General features: G+C 42.2%; 2 protein-coding genes across 3 annotated transcripts in view; both read left to right on the top strand.

The window, feature by feature from the left end:
- The window catches only part of FYB1 (FYN binding protein 1), a 48,798-nt gene extending 44,898 nt beyond the window's left edge, over positions 1–3,900 (top strand). For both annotated transcript variants that reach the window (XM_086629594.1, XM_086629593.1), the window contains 3 exons: positions 137–170; positions 1,290–1,321; positions 1,437–3,900. In XM_086629594.1, coding sequence (XP_086485720.1) covers positions 137–170; positions 1,290–1,321; positions 1,437–1,459 — 89 coding nt within the window. In that variant the 3' untranslated portion in view covers positions 1,460–3,900. The remainder of the gene's footprint in view (positions 1–136; positions 171–1,289; positions 1,322–1,436) is intronic.
- Positions 3,901–11,860: 7,960 nt separating this feature from the next.
- RICTOR (RPTOR independent companion of MTOR complex 2) overlaps positions 11,861–25,802 on the top strand; it is a 98,257-nt gene continuing 84,315 nt past the window's right edge. Inside the window, exons 1-2 of the mRNA XM_086630009.1 lie at positions 11,861–11,932; positions 12,094–12,141. Coding sequence (XP_086486135.1) covers positions 11,884–11,932; positions 12,094–12,141 — 97 coding nt within the window. The 5' untranslated portion in view covers positions 11,861–11,883. The remainder of the gene's footprint in view (positions 11,933–12,093; positions 12,142–25,802) is intronic.

Here is a 25,802-nt window from a genome sequence, read left to right as displayed (position 1 = left end):
CCTCGAGTATATATCCATTGTACATTGTTATCCATCTATTATGTCTTTCCATCTGAAATGGCATTTCACTAGTGCTATCAACGGAAGAAATAACATGAATATGTAACTTAAATACATACATATTTCAATTTTACAGATGGCTACGTTCTGAGAAGCAACTTAGTTCAGAAGTAAGTACAAAGTCATCTTTTTGAAAAATTCATTGTAACACTCAATTTTACTCTAAACTGTTAAGTAAAAGTAAAATGTAATTATTTTAGTATGTCCTGCAAATTGAGTTATTCTCTGGAGTTTAGATTTCTCAAGAACTAGTCACATACATCCATGTGGGAAATTTTCCAGGGCCCCATTCCTCATTGCTTTACCAGGAATGCTGATGAAAAATTACATAAATTAAGCATTATTGGTACTAGAACCTCTTTCTGAACTGCACATTAATGTGATTAAGTGTACTGATGCCATTTTCAAAGTTTAACTAAAATTGACCAGTTTTTCTTTAGATTTATTTTTATTTCAGTCTTACTGGGATTCAGCAGATTTGGCTCAGTTTTGCTCTGAATAATTGCATGGAGTTCAGCATTTAGGTTCTAATCCAAAACCCTCGTCAGATAAAGACTTTCCATTTCTTTCAATAGCCTTTATGTTAGACCCTTAAATATCAAATCAGATGTCACTTTTAGAATTGAGGCCTGCCAAAACTTATATACATGTTTAACTTACATATAGAAATAGCCTTCTTGGCTTCCATGGGCCTGTTCGTGTATCTAAGTGACATATTTTGCAAATTCCTATCCATGGAGCACGTGTCATTTAAAGACATTCCCTAAGTTCATTCTCTAAAAAGCTGCTCCTCCAAAACCATTATAGCATTGCCAAGTACAGAAACAAATAAGAATATCAAGGGCATATGGATTCTTTTTACTCATCTTTTCTGGTTTCCATTTTAAAAAATCGGTAAGCATTTCATTTTTTTATGGAAATATCTCCATGAGTTTGTTAGAATAGCTACTTAAAAACTCGATTAAAAAAAACAACCTTTTAATAAAGCAAGCCTTTCTCATTAGAAAGAAATCTATCCAGGTCTACCTTTCACTAAAAATCCTTTGACCTGACCGTCTTGCTCGGCACTGTTCTGTTACTACAAAGGTTGCACTTTCCTCGTAAGCAAATGAATTCTTGATAGCATGTCTGCACTGTACTGCTACACTATTTTGTATTTGCATGCAAATTGTAACATATACCTGATGTCTCCATTTTTAACATCTGCCGTTCTTTTTCTTAACTTACAGTGATGGAGAGATTTACGATGATATTGGTGATGGTATGTTCAACGTTGCAAACAATACAATAAGTATATTCAGTTGTACCAAATAACTTTATCCTTGAGTCAAAGTACTACAAAATACTAATATCTTTTCATTATATTTCCATTTCAGATTTCATCTATGACAATGAATGATGCAGAATTCAGTGCAAGAGCTTCATTGAAGACGAAAATCTATTTTGGACTTCCTAATCGTGAAAGCAAGAGAAGTCCCCAAAGCTGATTACAAGTTAATTGGTTACACTCTTCTCAATGCACAATTAACCTTTTTTAGGATTTCATGTTTTGTCATCCCTTGCTTTTTATGACATTCGTATTGACATTTCTCTGAGCAATTAAAATTCGGGGAATATGAGCTTAACTTAAGTTTACAATTTTTTGCTTCCTTTCCACATTTATGACTGTCAATGTAAAAACAGTTCTTTTATTAGCTGTGCCCAGTTCAGGTCTATGAAAGACACAGGGGACAACAAACCTTGGTAACAGGCTTTACTCTGCCTCTTGTCTATTAAACACCAGAGACTGCCGCTCTGGGGAGGACAGTATCCTCAATAGAAATGCTTCCTTTGGTGATAACATCCCTCTGTGAAGCTAGGAAATCCAAAGTAGGCATTAGAGAACACAATGCATTGATGATCTGCCATTCCAACTGCAATAGCGTTAGCTACACTGATGTGTACAGCCATGTACCACCACTGCTGAAGTTCTTTTTCTACATTGTACTAATGATAGAATACCATTTTCTAAAATTTATGTGAACTTTAAAGTATTTTTTTGACTAATATCAATAGTAAAATAGTAACAATGTTGTATGTGTTACATACAGCACTCTGAGATACAAACCATAGAAGAGTCTACTTTATCGTATAGTGTTGATCAAGATATTTTGGGAACATTTAGGTTAAGATTTAATTTCTGTTTAGTTTGAAGACATGTTGTTGTTGTTGTTGTTGTTTCTATAGTAATTTTAGCATTAAAATGAACCTATAAACCTAGGATAAACTAGTTGGAAATAACTTCTAGATTAAACATATATGTATCACACCATTTGGATAATATTATTTTCTTCCAAGTACTATATTTTACACTAGACTTGGCTAAATGAGAGTTTAGAAATCAAACTTTTCCATGCTCATCCATTGTAGAAAAAAACATTCATTCCTAAATATCATTGGTGATGCTGTTATCTGAATGAGCAAGCAGCAAATCAAAGTACAATGAATGGATGAATCATAATAATATAATTTTGCACTTATATATCAGAGCTCACTGGAGATCAAAAGACATTTACAGCGAACTCTCATTGAAGAGGGTGAGCAGGTGCAGAAAATGGAACGTGTTTGTAACGTGTGATGCTTTTGCTCTAGTGCAAGATAATCAAAAACCTGTAAGAACCAATGTGTCTAGGTCAGTGCAAGCAACTCCTCCTCATAATCAAGTCTCCTGTAATCCCCAAGGGAAGTAAGGTGCACTGTGCAAACCAGTGCAATGTAGCAAGCCAGCAAGTTTAGCTTATAGACATAAAAAAATGTGGGCGCTGTTGAAGTCAGTGAGTTTTAGTCTTCTTACCTTCAGCAAAGCTGAGATTTCATCTTACACAAGTGCCTTTTATTGATGGTTCCAAATGCAGTAATCTGTAAGGAGGTATAATGCTATGGGAATATCAAACAAAATTAACTGTACAGATAATATCCCGTAAACTATTTTATGCTGTATTTAGAATCACTGATAATACACTGAAAAGCTGTAGACAGACTTGAGTTTCCTGTTCTATATTTGCTATTCAACCAGCATCCAGGTATACAAATACCCATTTTATGTGTAAACCTCAGCGTCGGCACCCAAATTTGAAACATGACCTTGTATATTAAGTAAGTACAATGAATGTGTCTGGCTATAGACGTTTGGCTATGTCACCGCAGGTGTTTTATTTCTTCTTCATTCCAGAGCATTCCAGAGGGTATTTGCATCAAATTAGTGATATGCCAAAGAACTGAGAGAGAGCACTGACATTTAGAAATACACAACCACTTGTCAGTTAACAATAGGATAATTAGTTTCTTGCTTGACACAGTTAATTACCTCAAGGAGAGTTTGTGTTAAATTCTAACATGTATGCCCAGTCTTGGTTTAGTTGCAACTGGTAGTAGAACTTCAAGTGTTGCAGGGAAAGACCAACAAAGGAACTTTCCTTTTGAATATCGTTTATCTTGTCTTAAAGCATTTCAGTTGAACACAAACCTCTGCTGTGTCCCTGAAAAAGAAGTTAATTTTATTCTTTGTGAGAGTTTTCGGTCATGTCTTTTGAACAACTTTTCCATGTTCTTACCCTTGGTGTGTTGCAGGTACTGTGTTTCCTTGATGCTTATACTGACTGAATTGGGTTTATAATACATTAAATCATCAAAAGAAATAATCACAAGATATTTTAAGCTCAAAATCTGTCCATTGTTTGCAGAGATGAAATAGAATGTGATTGTTACAGGGCCTTGGAATGTATTTGTAAAGTACTACATACTGAAAAATTACTGGCGTTGCGTATTTTCCCTTTTCATTATTTTACCACATTTGTTCATGGGATGCATTTTTTTTCTTTCTTCTGAATAAAAGTGTGGTTTCTGACAAGAAATGTGCATATACCATCTTCTACTTTGAACAACAGTAGCTGAAAAATAACTTCTGAAAATTGTCACTGAGCAGCTGAGAGTGTGAAAATCAACTTTCTTATTGCTGCAAAGGCAGCACAACTACAATGTGGCATTTGTTTGGCAGTAAGTACTATCCAGAAAGTGAAGTGGAAGCAGAAAATCTTCTAGACGTTTTATCTATCCTATAAAATCTATACTTAGGCAGTTTAATAAGGACTGCATTTCTCACCTGTACATTCTTCTATTTTCTTTTAACAGTCATAAAGAAAGAAAAGAAAAGCTCTTCTGTCTCTTGCTATTTCTCCCTCTCCAAACTCACTCTATAATCCTGGACAATTTGGCTGTGTCTGCTAAAACATTCATCCGTGAAAACATCAAAATATTGACATAAAGACTAGACTCCAGCATGAACACCCCAGTTAAGGTAAACAGAGCTGGTTTCCATCTGTGTTGTACCTCTGTGCTGGCCCAGGAAACAGACTGGGCAAAACAAAAACCAGGAGGGCAAAAAAGACTTCTCTAATTCAGGAGCTTTAGAGCATTTCTCGGCTCTTACTGCAGGCTCTGGACTGCAGGAATGCAGCTGATCTCCTGTGCATTCCTGTCTAAGAGGTTTATGTTCTGGGTCCACATCCTTGCAGATCCTTTGGCTATTCCTCCCACGGTGGTAACAAAACCCTCCTCTGTATGTGATCTCGTTGCATAATCCACCTCAACTGTGAAGATCAGTAGTGCTTTAGTGAGGGGAAGGAAATTCAGTGGAGGAACCTAGATTCACTGTGTGAATTAGATTACCCCTTACCTCCACATTACTTCATGACAGATACAGGTGTCGGCATGCGTGTGTGTATGTGCATGTGTGTCTGTGTGTACGTGTCTATTTTACGGCAAATAAGACAACTTTTGAGGCAACTCAGGGACCCGTAAAAGGATACCCTTACGACTTCCACACAGCAGCCCCAGACCATCCTGCCTGGAGAGGCTTTTGCATGTAGCTTCATTACAGAGGGAAGCACTCAAATGCGGGGATGTGCAGAAACTGAGTTTGTATTTGCACAAGCTCAGTTCTGCCTCCTTGTGTGGATGCGTCCTTAACTGTGTGCAGTCTGTAATTACATGATGGCTTAGTACTTTTTTCCACAGGATCCCCGCCTCGTTTAGTGCATGGGCTGGATGAGAGTTAACAGAAAAGGTAGTTGTTCAGCCTTGCTCATTCAGTTTCTGGCCACTCCTTTATTTAGTGCAAATCTTCCCAAGCCTATGCTGCACCCAGAATTATTAGTTTCTCATGGCATTGGTCACAGTGCTACCTCAGATTCCCATGAATAGGAATGGATTTATCTTGTGAGGCAGGAAAATATTTTATCCCTATTTTTAATGTATGAAAGGAAGGCACAAACAGAGGACAATTTGTCACTTCGTGGCACATACCCATTAATCCTGGATATAAAACCAAACTGCTACAGCTAAATTAACTCTATTTTTAGTACTTTCCCAGATTAGGACTCTCCCTATTCTTTCTTCCTCTTCTTTGCCTCCACTTGTGGTTAAACACAAAGAGAAGAGAGAAAACACCTTGTGTTTAAAAAGTATTAGCATCCAAAATGTATATTTTAAACATAACATGTTTACAGTAATAAAAAGAGGGTTACAGATAGGGAATACTTGTTAAAATTTAATTTACATAACAGCTTAAATTGTATTCTGAAACTTAGTGAAAACTGAGAACCAATTCTAGAATTGAATGCTCTACAGGATTACCTCGACTTACATCATTTGCCATCTCCCGACTCCCATGTCAACAGCAAGTTTGTTGGCATGGTTTTAAGTCAGGTCTATGGCTTTTGCCAGAATTAAATCCTTATGTGTATATGGGCTGGGGACATGCCAGGCTGAGACACCCAAACCGGTTCTGAAAGAATTAACTTATTTATCAGAAGCCATTATTCACCCAGGAGAGCAGCAGAGCCCGCCAAGTCCTCCACCTCGACTGCTTGGCCTCGCTAAGAAACAAGGTAGTAGTGAAGCCGACGGGTCACACCAAGCAGTTTGCAGCATCCAAGCCAGCTGGAAGACATCTCTGTGCCACTCAGGTTAGCCATGGCACTGCAGAATGCCACCACAACGTGTGGTAGCCTTGAGCAGAGCAGCAGCGTGGTAGCCCCAGGTCCCTTTCTTTGCCAGGGTGGAGCAAAGCTACAATGATCTCACAAAGCCTTTCTTCTCTGTGTTTCATTCTAGCTATCTGGCTCCTGAACAAAGGTAAAATCTGTTAAATTACCTCTATTCACCTCCTTCTAAAGCACTTTGAGAGAGAGGACTAAGCTATTGTTAAATGTATAGAGTTTCTTGCTCAAAGCTTTTTATATTGTGCGCCTTGTTGAAAAGAATATAGGAAACCATGTTTCTTTTCTTTCTTAGCGCATAGACACAGAAATATTGCTTAAACTTAAAAACACGTACTGTTAGGCAGAAAGGCAGTATGCAAAATGTCAACATGAGCATGAATGAAATGTGAATTAGATGGATACCAAGGGTTTTAAGAAACATTGTACAATTTGCATTACTTCAGCAACATCGCCAAATCCTACAGCTCAATCGTCATGAGACAGACATGGAAAAGAAAAATCAGCACTGTTTTTTTTTTTTTCCTGCCTTTTAATTCTTTTTTTGGCCTGATTCCTGATTTTCAAGTTCTTAGCAGGAACAGCTGCCTGCTCCTTCATTTGTGTGTGGCTGCACTTCAGGTGGAAAATGTACACAAAACGCAGACACAGAATCCGGGTCTCCCGTCCCCTTTTCTTGCTGACAGAAGGGACGCCCTGCCAAGCTCCCTTCCCTTCTCCTGCATCTCAGCTTCTTTCGTATTCTCCTGCTGTGGATGATGCTGTCACACACCTTCCAGCTCACACAGGTAAGCCCAGTTTCTTCTTCTGTATTGATCCAAAGACATCCTTACTTTTTGTTGTCATTGCCTGAGACGCTCTCTGTACTCTTCTACTTGCTTACTCGATTACTTCCTGTTCCCTACAATTATTTCTCTTTTCCTTAATCCTCTGACCATAGCGTTCTGTCTTTTGCTTTTCTGCTTCCTTGTGCCTTTCTCTTTTCTTCCTTTTAAAATGTTCCCCTACTTCTGCATTCCTGCCCTTGGCACTTTCATCTTTGTCCTGTTTTTAAAAGCTGCTCTGTGTAAATGCTTGGTTTTTGTGCAAGATTCCTAACTCCGTGGGTGACACCAGCAGAGATTTTATGACTCACCAACCACTGAGAAGACTTACAATTCTCGTATTTTGGGTTCTACACTGTTTATCCCATAGCATTTAGAATCAGGCCAAACACATCTTCCTTCTGCCCTTGGTATTTGGGGGAGTTTTTTCAGTACTTAATTTGGGCTGCTATAGATAAGTAAATCATACTACTGCCAGCTTAAATTATTTTTTTTTAAAAAAAAGCTATCTTTTCTATCTCATCCTTTTTTTTTGCATCTTTTCATACTGCCAGGAATGTTCATAGCTAGCTACTTACAACTGGCCATGTAAGAGACTGAAGCCCGTTCTAACGACATCCACTGACTGCAGAGCATCTCAGATAGCCAAATATTTCAGTATGGATACCACAATGTATACCAGTATTGCTACTAAAATATTAGCCAGCCTCTGTCAGCCAATGCCAAAGAAAACACTAACGAACTTTTTCAAATCTGGTAGAAACAGCCTCGCAAACTGCAAACTGCCCCTTGCTTTTTCTCCAAGCCACTTGGTGAACACAAGACCAAAAAGGACAAATAGAAAAACAAATCGAAATACATGGCTCAAACGTTCAGAAAAAACTATCTGGCATCCACCTAAACCTAGTGGTTACACACGAAGGTCCTCTTTGCTTGACTTATTCTCTGCACTGCCCTACTCTGAGCAGTTTGGCAGCTCACCCATTGCCTATAACCAAGAGAAGCCTCGGCACTAGAGCTGCATCCCCAGTAGTTACTTAGAAGAGTCCCAGGGAACGAACATCCCTGGGCAATGGACCTCAATGGTCTTTGCTGTCACATTGGCCAAAACAGACCCTTTTGGCGCAGGTGCAGTGCAAGGCTGTCCGAAGATGGCCCAGCATGTATTTACAGGATCTCCATGTCACCAGCACCCTCCCCAAGTGACCGCAGATGCCAGCTGGATTGCCAAGGGAGCAGGTGTGTGTAAAATGCAACATTCATGCTTCCACCTTGCGCTTGTGTTTAAAGCCAATTTTATGATACTGCAAATTAAAGAAGAGCGTTACAAATACATTCAGGTAAGATAAAATGCTCAACAACTACAAAGCACTGACGCTTAGCTGAATTCAATAGGTTAACTTCCTCTCTGCATAGCTGGATTCAAGTTTATATTTTTTCGCCTTCTACACGTATACAAAAGTCGGGCTGCAGCTGGTGTAAATTGCATATCCTTATTCATTCCCACAGAGTTTAAAAAATTTAAGCCAGTTAAGGCTCTGCCCCTAGCTTGTCCCCCATATCCAGATTTCTTCATTTGACCCCAAATAAATGGAAAGCTCTTGACTTTGATCTTCGGACTAGATTTTAAATCTTGGAGATTTATAATTCACATACTAGTATCCTCTACAGCATATTGCAAACCCCTATTTGGTATATAAAAAGGCTGTCACTGGCAAAATCCCATGTCTGAGGGGGCAAAAGGGACAACCTCCTGACTGGAAAAGGATGGGACAAAGCCGTTTCCTCCTGAGTTCTTTGCACGTACACTCAAAAATCTAGCTCTAGCTTTAGAAGCCCCTACCCACCATCGAACACGCAGAAACACTTTAACATGGTTTCAAGATTAACTTGCCTCTGCAAACCTCCAGATGACACTGAAGTTTTGTTGTTATGTTCTCCAATGTTGTGCTTTGCAGGTGGGAAAGGAAGTATGCCACCAGCTCACAGGAGTCTCTGCTTCCACACGGTGTCCCCAGCTTTAGGAGATTTACTGACCTGTCTACAGAAGTTATAGTCACATAGAATTGTAAACTAAGAATTAAAATTGAACTAGTCTGATTACCCGTTTGGCAATTAAAACATCTTTTCCTTAATTTTATTTATAGTGAATTAGACACTGAAAGACAAAAATAATAAATCAAAGAGGCTGCCTTACGCTGGATCAACCGTAATTTGTGACACAGACAAGCCAGTGAAAAAGTTTGTTTTCTCTTTAGTATGAATTCCTCCCCGTTCAAATGGACAAAATAGCTTCCCCCCCCCCGCCCCATGTTCCTCCGCTTCTATATGCTGAGGAGCAAGAGTGGCTGATGAAAATATGCAGAAAATTTGATAGGTAAGGAAATTTTATCATTTTTTAATTAAACTTTTGTGATTCTTTCCCCACATTTAATGGGAGAAGAGAATATGGGAAAAGCTCCAAAAATAGATCCCAAAATGTCCTCTACTCTCAGTCCATTCTTGCTGTTTTCCATTTCACCATAACAAGAACTTAAAAATCAAATGTTCTTTCTATTCTCTCCCTCTCTCCCTCAGTTGTGACAAATGTCAATTATACCTCAAACTAGCTTCGACGTAGCCTTGTAGCCCGTATAACTGACATTATGGCATTATTTTGTGCGCCATTATCAGAGACAACCTCACTTTTGTCTGCGTAATTCAAATATAACAAGCAGAGGGAAAAAGGAAAGAGAAAACTGCAGACCAGCAAGTTAAGTGAAACGTTTTGATTATTAAAGGGTGTCTGAAGGAAGAAAAGGCTGCAAAAGAGTACTCTGGAGTTCAAACATTACTTCTTGCTTTCTCTCTGTTTTTGGCAACTGATGTTCTGGTTCTTTTAGAACACACTGTGTCTCTCTAACTCTGTATCTATAAGGGCAGAGGTAAGTGCTGTATGGCACCAGCATTTAGCATGAGGGTGCAAAGCATTTCACAGGCAGATTACAAGTTCAAATCCAATGCAGAAGTTTAATAATGGGCTCAGGGGCACTTCAAAGCTTATGTGAAATTAATTAGACCCAGAAGAATTGGTAGTAAACAGGATACAATATTACTACCACAAGCAGCAGTTAATTTGGCATTTTCAGGAAATCAAGGGTTGCCTGGACACAAAAGTTTAAAAGGCAGCCCTGAGGCACATTGATCAAACTATTTAAGGAAGTCTGATACGCTTTGGTCCTGTGTTACGGATGGATGAGGTTTTAGTGGTTAGACCTTTTAATTCTGAGAACCTGGGGTTCTTCAAGAACATCAGCTTCATATTTAATAAGCAAAAATCAAAAAAGCAACGTTGTTGAAAATGGTATTTTTAAATTAAATGTACTTGACATAATCCTACTAAACCAAGATTCTTACATTTGTGTCATGAACTGATATGCCAGGAAGTTCTTCTACACTGGCTTTACAAATAATTGTTTTTAACCTCCTAAATCAGTATTAATGTTTTACAAGCACACTAATCAGTGTAAAACCTAATTTACAGTTTTGGAGATGAAACTGGGATGTTTGCAAACACCAACTAAAATCAGATTTTTATCACTAATGCAGGATCCAAATTGAAAGACCTCAAGAGGAGCAAAAACTCTTTTGGTTGGAAAATTATTTACTACAAACCAGGAAAACAATTACCTGAGCTTGTGATGCTATTTTTAAGCAGATGGCTACTTCTACACTTTCCTTTGATTATTATTTGCTGGTTTCATTCCTGAGAATTTGAGAAGTCGGAGTGCAAGGACTAGCCTTGGCTACGGCTGTCTGAAGTGTCAGCACGCAATTGCCTTAGCTGCTTATTTAAACTTTTCCTTAAAAACGACAGGAGCGAGTATATATAAGTACACTGCTTCTTGTAGTGGGACTTGGTTTGTTGGTGTGTTTTTTTTTTTTTTTCCAATACAGCCATTTTATTAGGCAAGTTTAAAAAATATCAAGGTAAGAAATACACCAACACTTGAGACTGCAGGGAGATCCACTGTGAGTAAATCAAGAAAGCAACGACACATTTTTTTCTCCTGTTTTTAATTACTTCACATATTAAAAAGCAGAGTGCAGAAAACATCCGGTGTACAAAACCAGCGGTCATGCCATATCCACGTGAATTACCATCTCATCACAAGGCAAGTGCAGCTTAAAAAGGGAAAACAAGCGGGAAAACCTCATAGAAACAAAAACAAAAGGAAAAAAAAAAGTAATTTCACCGAACAGACCAAAACCCTCAGATGTGGTGACAGCCGTTACGCAGGACGCCAGCCCGCGGCAGGGCAGGCTCTTCGGGACAACGAAGCATTCCGCCCCGTTTTCCGGCGCGGCGGCGAAGCCCCCTCTGATGCTCCTCCGCTCCCGCCACCCTCACTCCCCTCGGCTTCGGCCACCCGGGGTCCAGCTGCTCGAGAAGCGCCTCCGCAGCGAACCCCGGCGGCGGATGCGGCCCCCGGGAGCAGCCGCGCAGCTCTGGACGAGCCCGCGGCTGCCCCCTCTGCCACACTTCCAGCCGCTCGGGGCGGCGGGGTGGGCGCCCGCGTGCCGAAGCCCACCCTGAGCCGCTGGAACGGGGATGATGGGCAGGACAGGGATGCGCCTGGGCAGGCAGAGCCTTCCGCGACCGCCCCGGGGAGGCGGAGGAGCGGCAGCCCTCGCTCGCTCTCCGGTACTTGAGCCCTCGCCTTGGAGCTACCGGGCACCGCTCCAGCACGGGAGAGAGGCCACAGCCGCCTGGCCAGCCCGCAGCCGCTCGCTCTCCTCCGCCCTCCTCTCGTCCCGTGTGGTCTCCACCCCTCCCCTGCCCTCCGCCCCGCCTCAGCCGCCTTCGCGCCCCTCCCGCCAGCGACGCGGCGGCTGGGGCGCCAGCCCCGGCGGTAGCTCCGCCAGCTTCTCCTCGCGAGAGCGGGCGAGGTTTCCGGTGTTGTGACTGCGGGGCCGTAAACATGGCGGTGAGCCTCCGCGCCCGCTCGTTGAGGCACCTCCGCATCCGAGGTAAGGGCCCCCGCGCAGGCCGCGGCGGCAGGCTGCCTCCCTGCCGGCCCTCGCTCCAGGCCGCTGCCCAGCTGTCCCTTCCGAGCCCTTCCTGCCGTTCTCCTCCTCCGGACCCTTCCTCCCCGCTAGTCTAACGCGCTTCTCTTCCCCCGTCCCCGCAGGTCGGAACGACAGCGGCGAGGAGAACGTCCCCCTCGATCTCAGCCGAGGTACGGGCAGGGGGCGGCGAGGTGGGAGTCGCCGCCTGCCCCGCGCTGCGCGCCGGCGGCGGAGGGCGGGCGGGCGGGCGGGGGGAAGCCGCCGGCGGCGAGCGGCCTGGTGCTCCGGGGCGGCCGCGGGGGCTTGGAGCGCGGCGAGGGGGAGGCGGAGAAGGGAGCGGGGCGCCGGTGCCCGCCGCCGGTGGACTGCCCGGCGCCCTGTAGTGAGCGGAGCTGCCCGTAGGTGGAAGCCTCTCCTCAGCCCCCGCCGATTGCGGGGCAGGACGGGCAGCGCGGGGCCGTGCCGGGGCGGCGGGGCTGGGCTGCCCTGGGTGCAGGCGAGCGGAGCCCTGGCGGGTGGGCCAGGCGGTCCGCGGCCGCTTCTGGGGCTGTTTTCGGAGAGGTCGGTGCTTGTAGACGGGGCTGTCGGCAGCGTCCGTCCCGTGGCGGGTCTGCGCCCGTCGGCCCCGCCGCTGGGGCTCCCTGGGGAGCACCGCGGCGGCGCCCGGTCCTGCCGCCCTCCCGTGCCTCTCCCCGCCTGCCGCGGGCGGGCTGGCCGCGGTGCTTGCCCAGAGCCTCTTGCCGCAAGGCCAGAAGGCTCTCGTCTCCCGTTCACTCGTTAAATTGCTCCAAACATCCTGCGCTGCTCTCAGATGCATGGGGGGGATAAGAGGAAGGAAGCAGCAATGACATCTGCCGCACGCTGACTAATTTTGTCTCCGGCAAATAGGAACTCGTTCCCTACCCGAACGTGTAGTTCATCTTGCCTTGCCGAGGGCTCAGGTGAGAGTTAGACTCTCTCCAAGAGCCGAATAAAATGCAGAAAACAAATTGGCCCCCTCGGAGCAGCGATCTGCCCTGGGGCAGAAGGCCTTGGTCAGGGGTTGCGAATAACGTTGGTGCTTGTAGTGTAACTGTTCTGCTGCAGGAGATCCAGGACCGCTGTTTTCCTGAGTTGATGCACTTTATGAGGAAGTAGGCAGGGAAATGACAGAATAGGTGAGAGAAAAGTGGACTGTGAAATGTAAAGGAGGTACAAATATTAGCAGCATCAGTAAAGTTTCCATCTTTGTAAGAGGCTGTATCAACAATTCCACCTCTAATTCTTCTTTCCCCCACTATTACCTAAGTTTAGAATTTCTGTATTAAGCGTTTTGACCATGGGCTGGAAGTTATCTCTGTGTGTGCATATCATATTTACAAGTGTATTTTAGTTCCTGAGAAAGTGCTGAGGTTTTTTCTGTTTAAAGAAACAGGCTTTTATGTTGCCTCACACCCTATGTCCAGATGGACATAATTGCTTTAGTGAGACGCTATCCTTAAAATTAAAACAAATGAAACTTTAGCCAACAAAATGTAGGACAAAGACCTTAACAATTCAAAGACATGACACAATTATTCCTGTAAGCAGTGTTAACTGTTTGTGAAATTTACAGAGTCAAGTTGTGTAGAGTACTGAAGTGTTTTGATGTGGAAGAACAATAGACAAAATTTAAATGCTGGAGTGGTAGTTTTTAGATGTGGTCTGTTTGAAATCTTTTACTCAGAATTCAATAGATGACTATCGTTATGGTATTGATTTTTGCCATGAGGTGTTTTCTCTGATTCCGTGGGACCTGTAGTAGTAGCAGTACGACTACTTCGTGTGTGTCGTATTGTAAAAGAGACTCTCAGGTAAGATGCAAAATAAATGTTTGATGCAATGATAAAAAGATCATTTGCACTGTGACTGTATATAGCCCCTGTTTAAAAAAATAATAATAATAAAAAAATCATTGTTATGGTGGTTGCAGTTGAATAAGAAGCTGCTTTAAATTTTTTAATTTTTGTCAGAGAAACTACAGATCAGTAATCGTATAGCTATCTATGGTAGGTGTTAACCTAATTTTAAAAAGAAAACAAAAGTAAAAAGTTAAAAAGTCTTAGCAAGCCATTAACTAAGCCAGATGATAACTGGATTTCCACACTGGACACAATGGATGTTTGTTTTTCCAGCTGTTACAATAGTTACATAAGCAATTAGTTTAAACACTTTAAATTGTTACCCTAATTCTGAACTAAGAATACACTGTTTTAATTCACTGTGTTTAGCCGATCACATAGTTTTTCATGGGCCTCATGTTTGCAGTAACTTAAAAGAATATCCCAGTGTTTTTCGTTTCCCCAGACAGCTGAACTTTGTGTTGATTAACGTGCTGTATCTGATTTGGGCAAAGTAGAGAGGCATGATCAACGGTGGCTCAGCCACATGCTTCTAGACGCAGTAGCCTCTTTATTACAAACATATGAAATTGCGTTGGTACTGCCTTGTTTTAGCAGGTTCCTATTAGTGGTGGCTTGACAAACATGACTTAGCATACAAGTCATCAGACCTTCACTAGTCCGTACCTGTGGACTGTATACTAACTATGCTCTTTCCATGCGAGAGGCTGGTGCTGTTATTAAGTATTTCAGAGCTAATAATAGATGTGGAGATGGTGCTAGCTTTGTGCTGCTTTGGGTCCTACTTCTTGCTGGCTTTTTGTGCAGTAAGGCTCATGGAACGCTTTGCTGTGTGTAGAGCTGATCTTCCTTTCTCTGTGTGTCTTTTGTGTGCTCTTTTCTCTGCTGGTGTAGTTGGAGGGTTGCCCACGTTGTCCTAGAACACACCATGTTGTTCTCTTACATATTTTTACTGTGGCTGGTATAGCAGGATTTTACTCTTTGGAGCTTCTTGGTGCTCTGCCGTCTTAAAAATGATGTATACTAATGTTTATGAAAGACATTTTATTTGGTGGTGCATTGTGTGTCTTTGTGTATGCATGTGTGAACTCTCTCTGTACAAGATTAGCCTGTTTAAAGATGATAAAGTCTATCATTTGCTGTTTCTGGGTTTGGTTTGGGTTTGTTTTTTTAAAAAAAAACCTTCCAGGCCACTCATCCCTGGCTGTACCCCATCTTTTAAGAGGATTCTGATAAATTTTCTTTTGTGACAACTGTTTTCTTAAGAAAATCAGCTTGCTGAAAGGATGAACAACTCTCAAAAAGTTGTCCTCAGCACAAATACTGTTGGGCATAATGTTGGTATATAGTAAGAAAAAACAGAGCAGATGCAGGTTAGACTCGTTGCTTTTGTCTGCTTAAGGTCATATGTCATGTCTTCTGCTGATTACAAAATTGCAATTAATGATTGGGATTCCGAGTACTTAGGTTTTGGCCTTGTGTCATATTACTTGCTGAGAATAGAACAGGAAAGGAAAAAAGGATGGACTCACCACCAATGCAACTCCCATTGCAGTGATCTGGAAGGAATTAGCAATGGGATGAGGCAGATTCATTTAATTAGACTACTGAAATGAAGCTCGTAACTTCTTGAGGCCAAACAGGACAATTGGAGTTATCGATGAGGTTAGTGCATTTGGTAGGAATTCTTGCATTGAGTTCGGTCGTGGTTGTGGATGGAACCACGATGCGAGTATTACATGCTTTTAGCATATTTCATCTTTGTTTCTGACCATTTTACAGGTATTCCAAGCTGAACTACAGAAATTTACATACCTCCCAAAGCTCTGGCCACTGTCAAAGGCTTGTGTAATCCACACTTTGTTGCTGAGTTCTTCGCTCACCTCTGTAACTGAGCCACCTTATCTTGTGGGGTGCAACAGCCCTTCCTTTGTTGCAGGCGCAGCTGTTGCCTTTGAGTTGTGAAGACCTATGTAGGTTTGAGCTTGCCTAGTTGAGAGCTATGTCTTGGAGTGCCTTATGTGCAGTCGGGTGCATTTAAATGTCCTTCCTTCAAGGGATGCCCATTTTCTTGGATTCCTCTTAGAATTCCTGCAGGGGCTATGAGGAGCTTCTGAGAGCTTGTTTGCTTACTGAGGCTTTGGAGAAATACAGGGGTGTCAACTCCTGATGGTTGAGTGCTGTTCATATCTGTATGTCTTCATTTCCTCCTTTTAGAGGGCAACAGTATTCACTGTTTGGTATGCTGTACTCTTTAATTAACGGTAATGTGCCTATCTCCAATATTTGTGCTTTCATTTATTATTCATAAACGTGCATTCCAAGATACTACTTTGATAGAGCAGCTTCTCTTGTACAGAAGGAATTATCTTCTATTTTGTAAATGCTGACTCTTATAGCTACAAAACAGACATGAATAAAGCAACTGAGATACTTTGCTTTTTTCCCACCTTGAGAGCGAATTTCACGAAATTGGCTAGTGTTACCTGAAAAAATACGCTTTTCCTTTTTTGCCTGCATTGTCCATCATTTCCTTCTATGATATAGGTAAAATAAAAGATACTGAAGTTCCATTTAACTTCACGGGCTCTGAATTGCATCACTTTTCTTACTGTGCTCGCACCACTTTAGACCATGTTGTATTTGATTACATGTGCCCACGCGGCAAATGGTGATGCAAGGCACGCAGGACAAACATCTCAGGATGGTCTTTGCAGTTTACAGCACACAAAAACGTCCGACATTTTTAAGGGTTATTTGTGGGATAGTCAAAGACGACTAGATGAATTTTGCTTCCAAGTTCAAATTGAGATTTGATGACCGTGTCTTTTCCAGCTTCCTTCTTCAGTGTGGAAGAAGCAGGGAGGGATGCTGCACGCCTGACTGATACTGAGAGCTCAAGTAGTGGAGGAGGGAAAAAAGCCAGCCCATTTAGAGTGCTTGCAGCAAGGCAGTATGGAATGAGTTCAGAGCTGGTAGCTGGTGTACACTTTCTTGGTGGCTCAAAGGCAGTTTTTCCACACTAATGGCAAGACTGTTAGGGAAAGCCTTTAAATTCTTCTTTGCATACTCTTGCAATATGTGATCTGGCTCAAAAATACAGGAAGTGGGGCTCTACCACATTGTAGAAGCAGTATTGTAAAAATACCCAAACAAATAAAATGTGTGAGCTCCTTTCACCGTCACTTTGCAGCATGCCATCGTTATGATGGGTAGCTATAGCAGGATGCTTATGGTAGAGCAGGTGACACAGAGCAGTAGCTGGTTTTTTACTCCTTTGTTTGTAAATCTGTAACAGAAGCCATAAGAGAAGCAAGAAGGTAATGGTTAAAATTTTTTTGAGTTCTTGTGAGAGATAAAGGGGTCACTTGAAAAACAGCTGGAGAGAGATCTTGTCTTGCTGACTGAGAAGTTTTCTACTGCGTTATCCTTGTATATTGGGTTTTTTTAATATGGAGAGACTGAAGAGGAAGTCATCAATGCTAGTGGCCTGCTGACTTTTTGAGCAACATGTAACGTTTTGGTAGGTTTCTAAAGTAAGAGAGTTAGAGGTGCTGAGTATATGCACTCCAGAATTAAGGCATTCGCTTAGCTTTCCTGTTTGCACTTGTGCTTTAGTGGAGTGTTGTTTTGGCCTTGTATGGTGCACTGGCCTGGTTAGAGTAATAACACTTGTGTACCTTGGGCTTTGCTTCCTAAGGTATTACTGCTTTTACAGTCTTAAGACTTCTCAGAACTACTGAAATGGTGCGAGCTTACAGTATTTTCACTTTTAATTTCTTGAAAACAGGAACACTATTTTCAATGAACGAAAAATCTTAACAGAAGGCAACCTTAACACCTTATGACTTGCTTACCTAGCGTTAAGGTATCTGTAGGAGGTGGGCACTACCATGTCTTTCAAGGTCCGTTTGCATATCTGTCTTTAAAGTTTTTGTGTCCAGCATTGCTGGATTTGTTTTTGTGGGTGGGTTCTTTATGTTTTTGCTGCTGTGGTTCAGGTTGGTCCACAAAGGTCAGCACTTTTTTTCAGAAGGGCAGAGAATAAAATGACTGTAGTAATATCTTGTGGTTTCTATTTATATTTGACAAAAGAGATTGTTCTGTGATTTGGATCGGTGTAGATGGCTTCTTAGGTGCTTAAGCAACGCTGTGTTTCCACAACATTATAGTATTCTGCTTCCCTGTCACCATCATTTGAATCTTAGAAACTGTTGAAGTAGCAAAATGTCTAGTTTCTGCCACCTTTTTGAGATGAATGTTTTAGTCTTGGTCATAAATACTCTTCAGGTTTTTTTCTTTCCCTCCCTTCCACCCCACCCCCCTTTGAGATTAATGCAATGCTTAGTTTCAGGATTTTTTTATTTTCGTCAGAGGCTCTCCAGTGTACGTGCTGTGTAAAGAAACACACCCTTCATCGTACTTACAGTAAATAAGGAAGCTATGTCAACGATAGCCTTCCCAGAAAGAAATACATCACTCATTTGCCCAAACTGATGATCTCCATGCATACTTTACCAATTACCTAGCAATCTCAGAAGATTAATAATAACGTAGAAGAGATGCTCAGCATCAGGTGTTTTTTTTTTTTTAAAGTGAGGGAGTGAAACAGTGAGTTACAGTGAAAAATGGCTGTTTTCCAACTGTTTAGTCATAGAATAATAGAATGGTTTTGGTTGGAAGAGATTTTTAAGCTCATCTAGTTCCAACCCCTCTGCCATGATCATGGTCACCTGCCACTAGATCAGATTTCTTAAAGTCTCATCCAACTTGGCCTTGGACACCTCCAGGGATAGGGCATCCACAACTGGCGAATATTTTCCAGCGCCTCACCACTCTCAGAGTGAAGAATTTCTTCCTTAGATCTAATCGAAGTCTCCCCTCTTTCAGTTTAAAGCCATTGCCCCTTGTCCTACAACTACACGCCCTTGTAAAAAGTCCCTCTCCAGCTTTCATCTAGGCCCCCCTTTAGGCACTGGAATGCTGCTAGAAGGTCTCCCCAGAGCCTTCTCTTCTCCAGGCTGAACAGCCCCACCTCTCTCAGCCTCTCTTCATAGGAGAGATGCTCCAGCCCTCGGATCATTTTCATGACCCTCGTCTGGACTCAATCCAACAGCTCCATGTCCTTCTTGTGTTGGGGACTCTAGAGCTGAATGCAGTATTCCAGGTGGGGTCTCATGAGAGCAGAGTAGAGGGGCAGAATCCCCTCCCTCGACCTGCTGGCCATGCTTCTTTTGATGCAGCCCAGGACACGGTTGGCTTGTTGGGCTGCCAGCGCACATTGCCGGCTCATGTTGAGCTTCTCATTAATCACTACCTCCCCACGTCCTTCTCCTCAAGGCTGCTCTCAATCCATTCTCTGCCCAGCCTGTACATGTGCTTGGGATTGCCCCGACCCACGTGCAGGACCTTGCACTTGGCCTTGTTGACCTTCATGAGGTTCTCACAGGCCCACCTCTCCAGCCTGTCAAGGTTCCTCTGGATGGCATCCCTTCCCTCCAGCGTGTTCACCACACCACACCATACAGCTTAATGTCCTCAGAAGACTTGCTGAGGGTGCACTCAGCCCACTGTGCCTCTTGTTGACAAAGATGTTAAACAGCCCAGTCCCAACACCAACCCCTGAGGAACACCACTCGTCACTGGCCTCCACTTGGACATCGAGCCATTGAGTGCAACTCTTTGAGTGCGACTATCCAGCCAATTCCTTATCCATCGAGTGGTCCGTATGTGAAATCCATGTCTCTCCAATTTAGTGACAAGGATGTCTTGTGGGACAGTATCAAATGCTTTGGACAAGTCCAGGTAGGTGATGTCAGTTGCTCTTCCCATATCTACCAGCGTTGTAACTCCGTCATAGAAGGCCACCAGATGAGTCAGACAGGATTTGCTCATAGTGAAGCCGTGTTGGCTGTCACCAATTGCCTCCTTTTTTCACACGTGACTTAGCACAGTTTCTAGAAGGATCTGCTCCATGATCGTGCTAGGCACAGAGTTGAGACTGACTGGCCTGTAGTTCTCTTTGGTCTTCCTTTATCCCTTTTTAAAAATGAAGGTTATTTTTTCCCTTTTCCAGTTTTAGGAACATCACCGCACTGCCACGACTTCTGAAATATGATGGATATCAACTTATCAGCTTCATCTGCCAGTTCCCTCAGGACTTGCAGGTGAATCAGATCCCATGGACTTGTGCACCTTCAGGTTCCTTAGAGGATCTCGAATCTTATCTTCTCCTACAGTGGGCGATTCTTCATTCTCCGAGTCCCTGCCTTTGCCTTCTGTGACTTGGGCAGTGTGACTGGAGCACTTGCCTGTGAAGACTGAGACAAAAAAGTCATTTGAGTACCTCAGCTGTCTCCATTTTCCTGGTAACCAGGTCTCCTGTTTCTTTCCAGAGAGTGCCTACATTTGCCCTAATTCTCCTTTTATCACTAACATACTATAGAAGTTTTTCTCGTTGCCCTTGATGTCCCTGGCCAGATTTAACTGTCAGGACTTTAGCTTTCCTAACCTGATCTCTGGTTGCTTGGACAATTGCTTTGTATTCTTCCCAGGCTACCTGTCCTTGCTTCTACCTTCTGTAGGCTTCCATTTTGTGTTTGAGTTTGTCCAGGAGCTCCTTGTTCATCCATGCAGGCCTCCTGGTGTTTTTGCCCAATTTCCTCTTTGTTGGGATGCACTGCTTCTGAGCTTGGAGGAGGTGCTTCTTGAGTATTATCCAGCTTTCTTGGGCCCCTCTTCCCTCCAGGGCTTTCCACCATGGTACCTTCTCAAGCAGATCCCTGAAGAGGCCAAAGTCTGCTCTCCTGAAGGCCAGGGTAGTGAGCTTGCTGTGCACTCTCCTCACTGCCCTAAGGATCTTGAACTCCACCACTTCATGGTCACTGCAGCCAAGGCTGCCCTTGAGCTTCACTTTCGCCACCAGCCTCTCCTCATTGGTGAGAACAAGGTCCAGCATGGCACCTCTCCTCATTGGTTGCTCTTATCACTTGGAGAAGTAAGTTATCGTCAGTATGTTGCAGGAATCTCCTGGATTGCTTCTGCTTGGCTGTGTTGTCCCTCCAAGAGGTACAGGGGTGGTTGAAGTCCCCCATGAGGACCAGGGCTTGTGAACATGAGGCTGCTCCTATCTGTCTGTAGAGGAGGACTTCATCCTCTGGGCCTTCCTGGTCAGATGGCCTGTAGTAGACCCCCACTTCTCTGTCACCTGGCCCTGCCCTCCCTTTAATCCTGACCCATATTCTCTTAGTCAGCTCTTCATCCATCCCCAGGTGCAGCTCCATGCACTCCAGCTGGTCCTTGACATAGAGCATGACACCTCTTCCTTGTCTCCTCTGCCTGTCCTTCCTGAAGAGCCTGTATCCTTCCATTCCAGCACTCCAGTCATAGGATTCATCCCACCAGATCTCCATGATACCACCTGCCAGCGCCTACACGCCTTTGATGCCTCTTTTTTATTCCCTGTGCTACGTGTGTTTGCACAGAGGCACTTAAGTTGAACCGCCAATGAATCTGACTTCCTGGCTGGAGTGAGTGGAATTACTTTCTGCTGTTCTTCAGGTGCTCTCAGATTGTCTTAATCAAGCCTGATATTATCCCGTTCCCACTTGGAGTCTAGTTTAAAGCTCTGTTGATGAGTCCCACTAGCTCATGTGCAGAGACCCTCTTTCCCCATTGAGAAAGGTGAATCCCATCTGATGCCAGCAAGCCTGGTGCCATTTAGGCCATCCCATTATCAAAAAACCCAAGAATGTGGCAGTGACACCATCCACGGAGCCATGTATTAATAGACTGTGCATGTCTATTTTTTCCAATGTCGCTGCCCGCAAATGGAAGGAGAGGGGAAAGTACAACCTGTGCTCCAGATTCCCTTACCAACTGTCCCAGGGCCCTGAAGTCTCTTTTGATCACCCTTGGGCTACATGTTGCGGCTTCATCGCCACCCACATGGCAGAGCAGTAATGGGTAATAGTCCGAGTCATGTACCTTAAAACCAGCTAGAATCTTAAAACTGAGACATAAATATATAACATAAGACTTTGATAACTGCACAAAAAAAATAGATAAGAGGTTTCCCGTCCATTGGAAGTGGTTTTGGTTACATGCAGGTAGGCAGATGCTTACACCATAGTGCAGGTGAATTTGCACACTGAGCACCACTCCTGTGATGAATTCCTGTACAGAAGGGAGGTGCCATAACACTGGTACACAAGCACTGGCTGATATTGGACACGTTGTTTTTACTGGAGCACTAGTAACTTTCACTCGCACAATCAAATGTATTTTGCTTTGTTCAAATTTAAAAATCTGTGGTATTAGTAAATTTGTATGTTTACTGCGGAAATGTTTTTTTTTTCTTCCATTTGCTGACCGTCTGTTGAGGTGGTGGAAAATTTGGGTAGAATGCATCGGGAAAAAAAGTAGAGTTAGCAAAACTTCAGAGCATGATTAGTGAAGAGTGTATTCACCAAGTCTTTGCATCTGATGAAGAGGAGGAATGCTGGTAAAGATGCACAGGTGAGAAAATGGAGTAAAAAAGCCAACACACGACTCAGTAAAAAACACCCAAGGTCAAAGAAGAAAAAGCCCTACATACAGTTTTATTTTCTTGGCGATGTGACTGTTTTCCTTTTAGCACAAGCCTGAAAGCTCTGTAGGACTCGTGTTGATACTCTTCTGTTATATTCGTCAGAGTGTAGAATGCTGCATATCAACGTTGGCTTGAATAAGTTTGGTAGCTGCAGGTGACAAGGAAGTCTCTTCTCTCAAATTCTACCTGAACAACAATATCCTTGGAATCAAGATTGTTCATGAATAAATTACTTAGAGTGATAGAGCATTTATGCAAGTTTTCCTAAAAGGGGAGATTTTGTTTGTAAAGTTACCGGTTTTGTTCTTCACTACCTAGACTTACTCTAAGCTCGTGATGGCCCAGGTGCTACTTACTGCTATGGTTTTGGCTACATATGACCATTTATTCAGGTAGCTGCCTCTGGAACATTTCAGAAAGCTACTTTTTAAACCATTTATTTATTTATTTGTTTCATAGAAACTAAATACACTTAATTCTCTGATAAGTACAAAGATTTTGAATTCCCTTTTCAGTTGAAGTAATGGATAGTTAATGGGTTGAAATGGTCCTTTGGCTTTTCTCTTTCTGCGTTCAAAGCTTAATGGTGTTTTAAGTTTGTCTCTAGCAACCCAAAACAACTTATGTGACTAATCTTCAACTTTTTTCTGTGCTTCTGTTTTAGTAGTAATACTGTAGCTTTAGGTGCTATAAAAGCTGTTAACACTTCAACTGTAAAACTTATTTTTCAGAAATTTTAACAGTGAAGCAACACTGTCTACAAATCTGGTGTATACGATCACAGACGGGTTAATGAACGTAATTCCAAGAGTGAGGCTGTAAGGATGGCTTTTCTACATACATAATCTCAGTGACTTGGTTAGAAATAATATTATAAGACAGTAATTAGGGAAGTGGTCCATTTTTGAACTGCTGTCATGGCTTCAAGCTGACTGAAACACCAGAATGTATTATTTCCTGTTGCCATTATCCATTCCTAGGAATTTTTTTAAAAACACCCTTTAATTTACAGTGTTTTATACACATCTGTAAAAGATAAATCTATACAGTCACAGTAGGCATTTAAACTTTCCATTCTTGTGGAAGTGTGGATGTACAGAGCTAAATATGAAGGAATAGACTCTTAAGTGTAATCCTGATACAAGACTTTCTTCTTACCTGAGGTTCTAGTGATTCCTGGATCCTACTTTGAATATGCTGTCTTTTGCACTGCTTTCTAGTTAGTAGACATTTTTGTAGATGTGAAGGTTAACTTCTACCCGATTTATGTAGGAAGAACAGTTCTTTTACTTTCTTTAACTGCCATGAAAGAGAGGAGGTGTGCTTTTTTCCGTATTACTGAGGTGCTTTCATCTATTCATAGCTTTCTTAAGCAGCAGGAGTGAAAATAAGCTGAGTTCTTAGCTTTTATTTTCTTTGTGTTTTCATGAACATGAGTTACTGGGACTTCTCTGTTGTATTCAAAATAAAGTGCGTTGTGTATTATTGACCTGTGCAAGGTATAGGAATCGAACTGGTTAAATCCCTAGGTACATTGTACAGAAATCTCTGGGTTTGGTCATGTGTACTTTTCTAGAGGATCCTCTCAATAGTTAAGATTTTTTGTACGTTGTTGTTTTTTTTAATTTAAAATATTTGGCAAAACTCACACATCACACTTCTATTAAGCACCTTACTGGTTCAAGTATGTTGATAAACACCCTCTATGATCATTGTTAAAATTCTGTCTGGCTTAGTATCCACTATGTATTTCAATGTAATAGTAACTTCCTAAACTTGGTATTACCAACAAACAAACCATATTTATGTTTTTACCTTATAAATTGAGACATACCTTCAGTCTAAACATATATTACTGTGTTTTTGAAAATCATAGGCTGAATGTGAACTGCTGATACGCTAATTTTTTTGAATCTGGTGAAGTGGAGTTGATGTGTCAATATAAATAATTCAGGAGTGATCTTTGTGTCATGCAATGTGCTTTTTCTAATCTAGCTTTCTCTTCTTCCATTGTTCTCAGAGCCCGGTTGTTTTTCTTCTGTGTAGTTTCCACATTTTGAATTACATGTAAATTAAGAATACTTCATGTTATGAGAGATTACGTAATTGTTTTGATTATTTTTTTTTCAGCACGTTGATAATGGCAGGACATGCTTTCTCATTGGTGTTTCATTTTGCTGTTAAAGGTGTTTATGACAGTGTTTTAGCAGACCGATTGATTACCTGTCATCTAGGCTTACGTAGACATCCTTTAAGTAACTGATTTTTAATGTTTCATTGCTTTTAATAACTGATAACTCATGACTATTTTAGTGGGAATGGAGAACAGTGCATTCATGTTTCTAGTTGGTGTGTGCTTCACTCAACTTCCTTCATTTTGGCAGCGTGTAGTTTAGCAAGCCACGAAGAGCAGCTTTACAGTATACAGTTGCATAGCACTTAGAAGTATACGGTAAATTCACCAGGATCATGCATTTATATTGCGATTCTTTCCTTCAGGAAAAGGAAGGTACCTTTTGTGTTCTTAGTAAATTATTAAATGCTTAACTGTAGTGAAGTACAACTTCCTTCTTTAAGAGAAGTCTTCAGGCATATTTAGTCTCTTATTTCACTTTTGGCACTATGATTCTGGTAGGTGTGAGAGCAGCTGCTAGTGCAGTCTCTCTCTTGAGAGTTTACTTACTGTACGTACGTTGGTTGCTGTGTACAGCTACTGTCCTAGTAGCTACCGAGTGATGCGTGTAAAATATATACTCCTCAGTTTAAGTCGTTATGCCTGACTTCAGAGTTACTGAATTATTTGTGTGCTGAAGCCTACAGTTCTTTTTGTTTGCTTTTTATTCACATGTGCATAACAGAATAGCGGACTGGCATGCAGCTAACATACTGAATGTGGTCAAACAATGCTGCTAAATCTGTCAGGGGAAAGGAGTCGTCACTTGTGCTAATATAGCTGTTGCTGGTCTTGTTTCATCGCTGCACTAGATGGAGCACTAGCTGTTTTGTGTAGCTGTAGCTCTGCAGTGTTCTTTCTCTCTGGAGAATGGGATCTGTCAGAATGCATCATGATTCTCACTGGGGAAAAACAATGTCACAGTCCTGAAGGGGTGAAAAAATGAGTCGAGTCCTAAAAGGTCATGAGAGTTTAAAAACAAACAACAATACAACTTTGAAGATTTTTCATTTACGTGTACCTATTAATTACTTCATGGCATAGAGAATCAGAATTCTTGAGGCTAGGGTTTTAAAAACACCGGTTACACTGTATGCTAAAGATATCATTACATGTACTAGGTGTTATTCAGAGCAAACAGCTGTGGATGAGAAACTGTTTGGTGTAACAGAAGTGTGCAGAACAAAG

Source organism: Tauraco erythrolophus, chromosome Z (assembly GCF_009769465.1).
Source record: "Tauraco erythrolophus isolate bTauEry1 chromosome Z, bTauEry1.pri, whole genome shotgun sequence".
Lineage (NCBI taxonomy): Eukaryota > Metazoa > Chordata > Aves > Musophagiformes > Musophagidae > Tauraco > Tauraco erythrolophus.
Note: the sequence above shows the minus strand (reverse complement) of the source record. Positions and strands in the feature narration are given on the sequence as shown.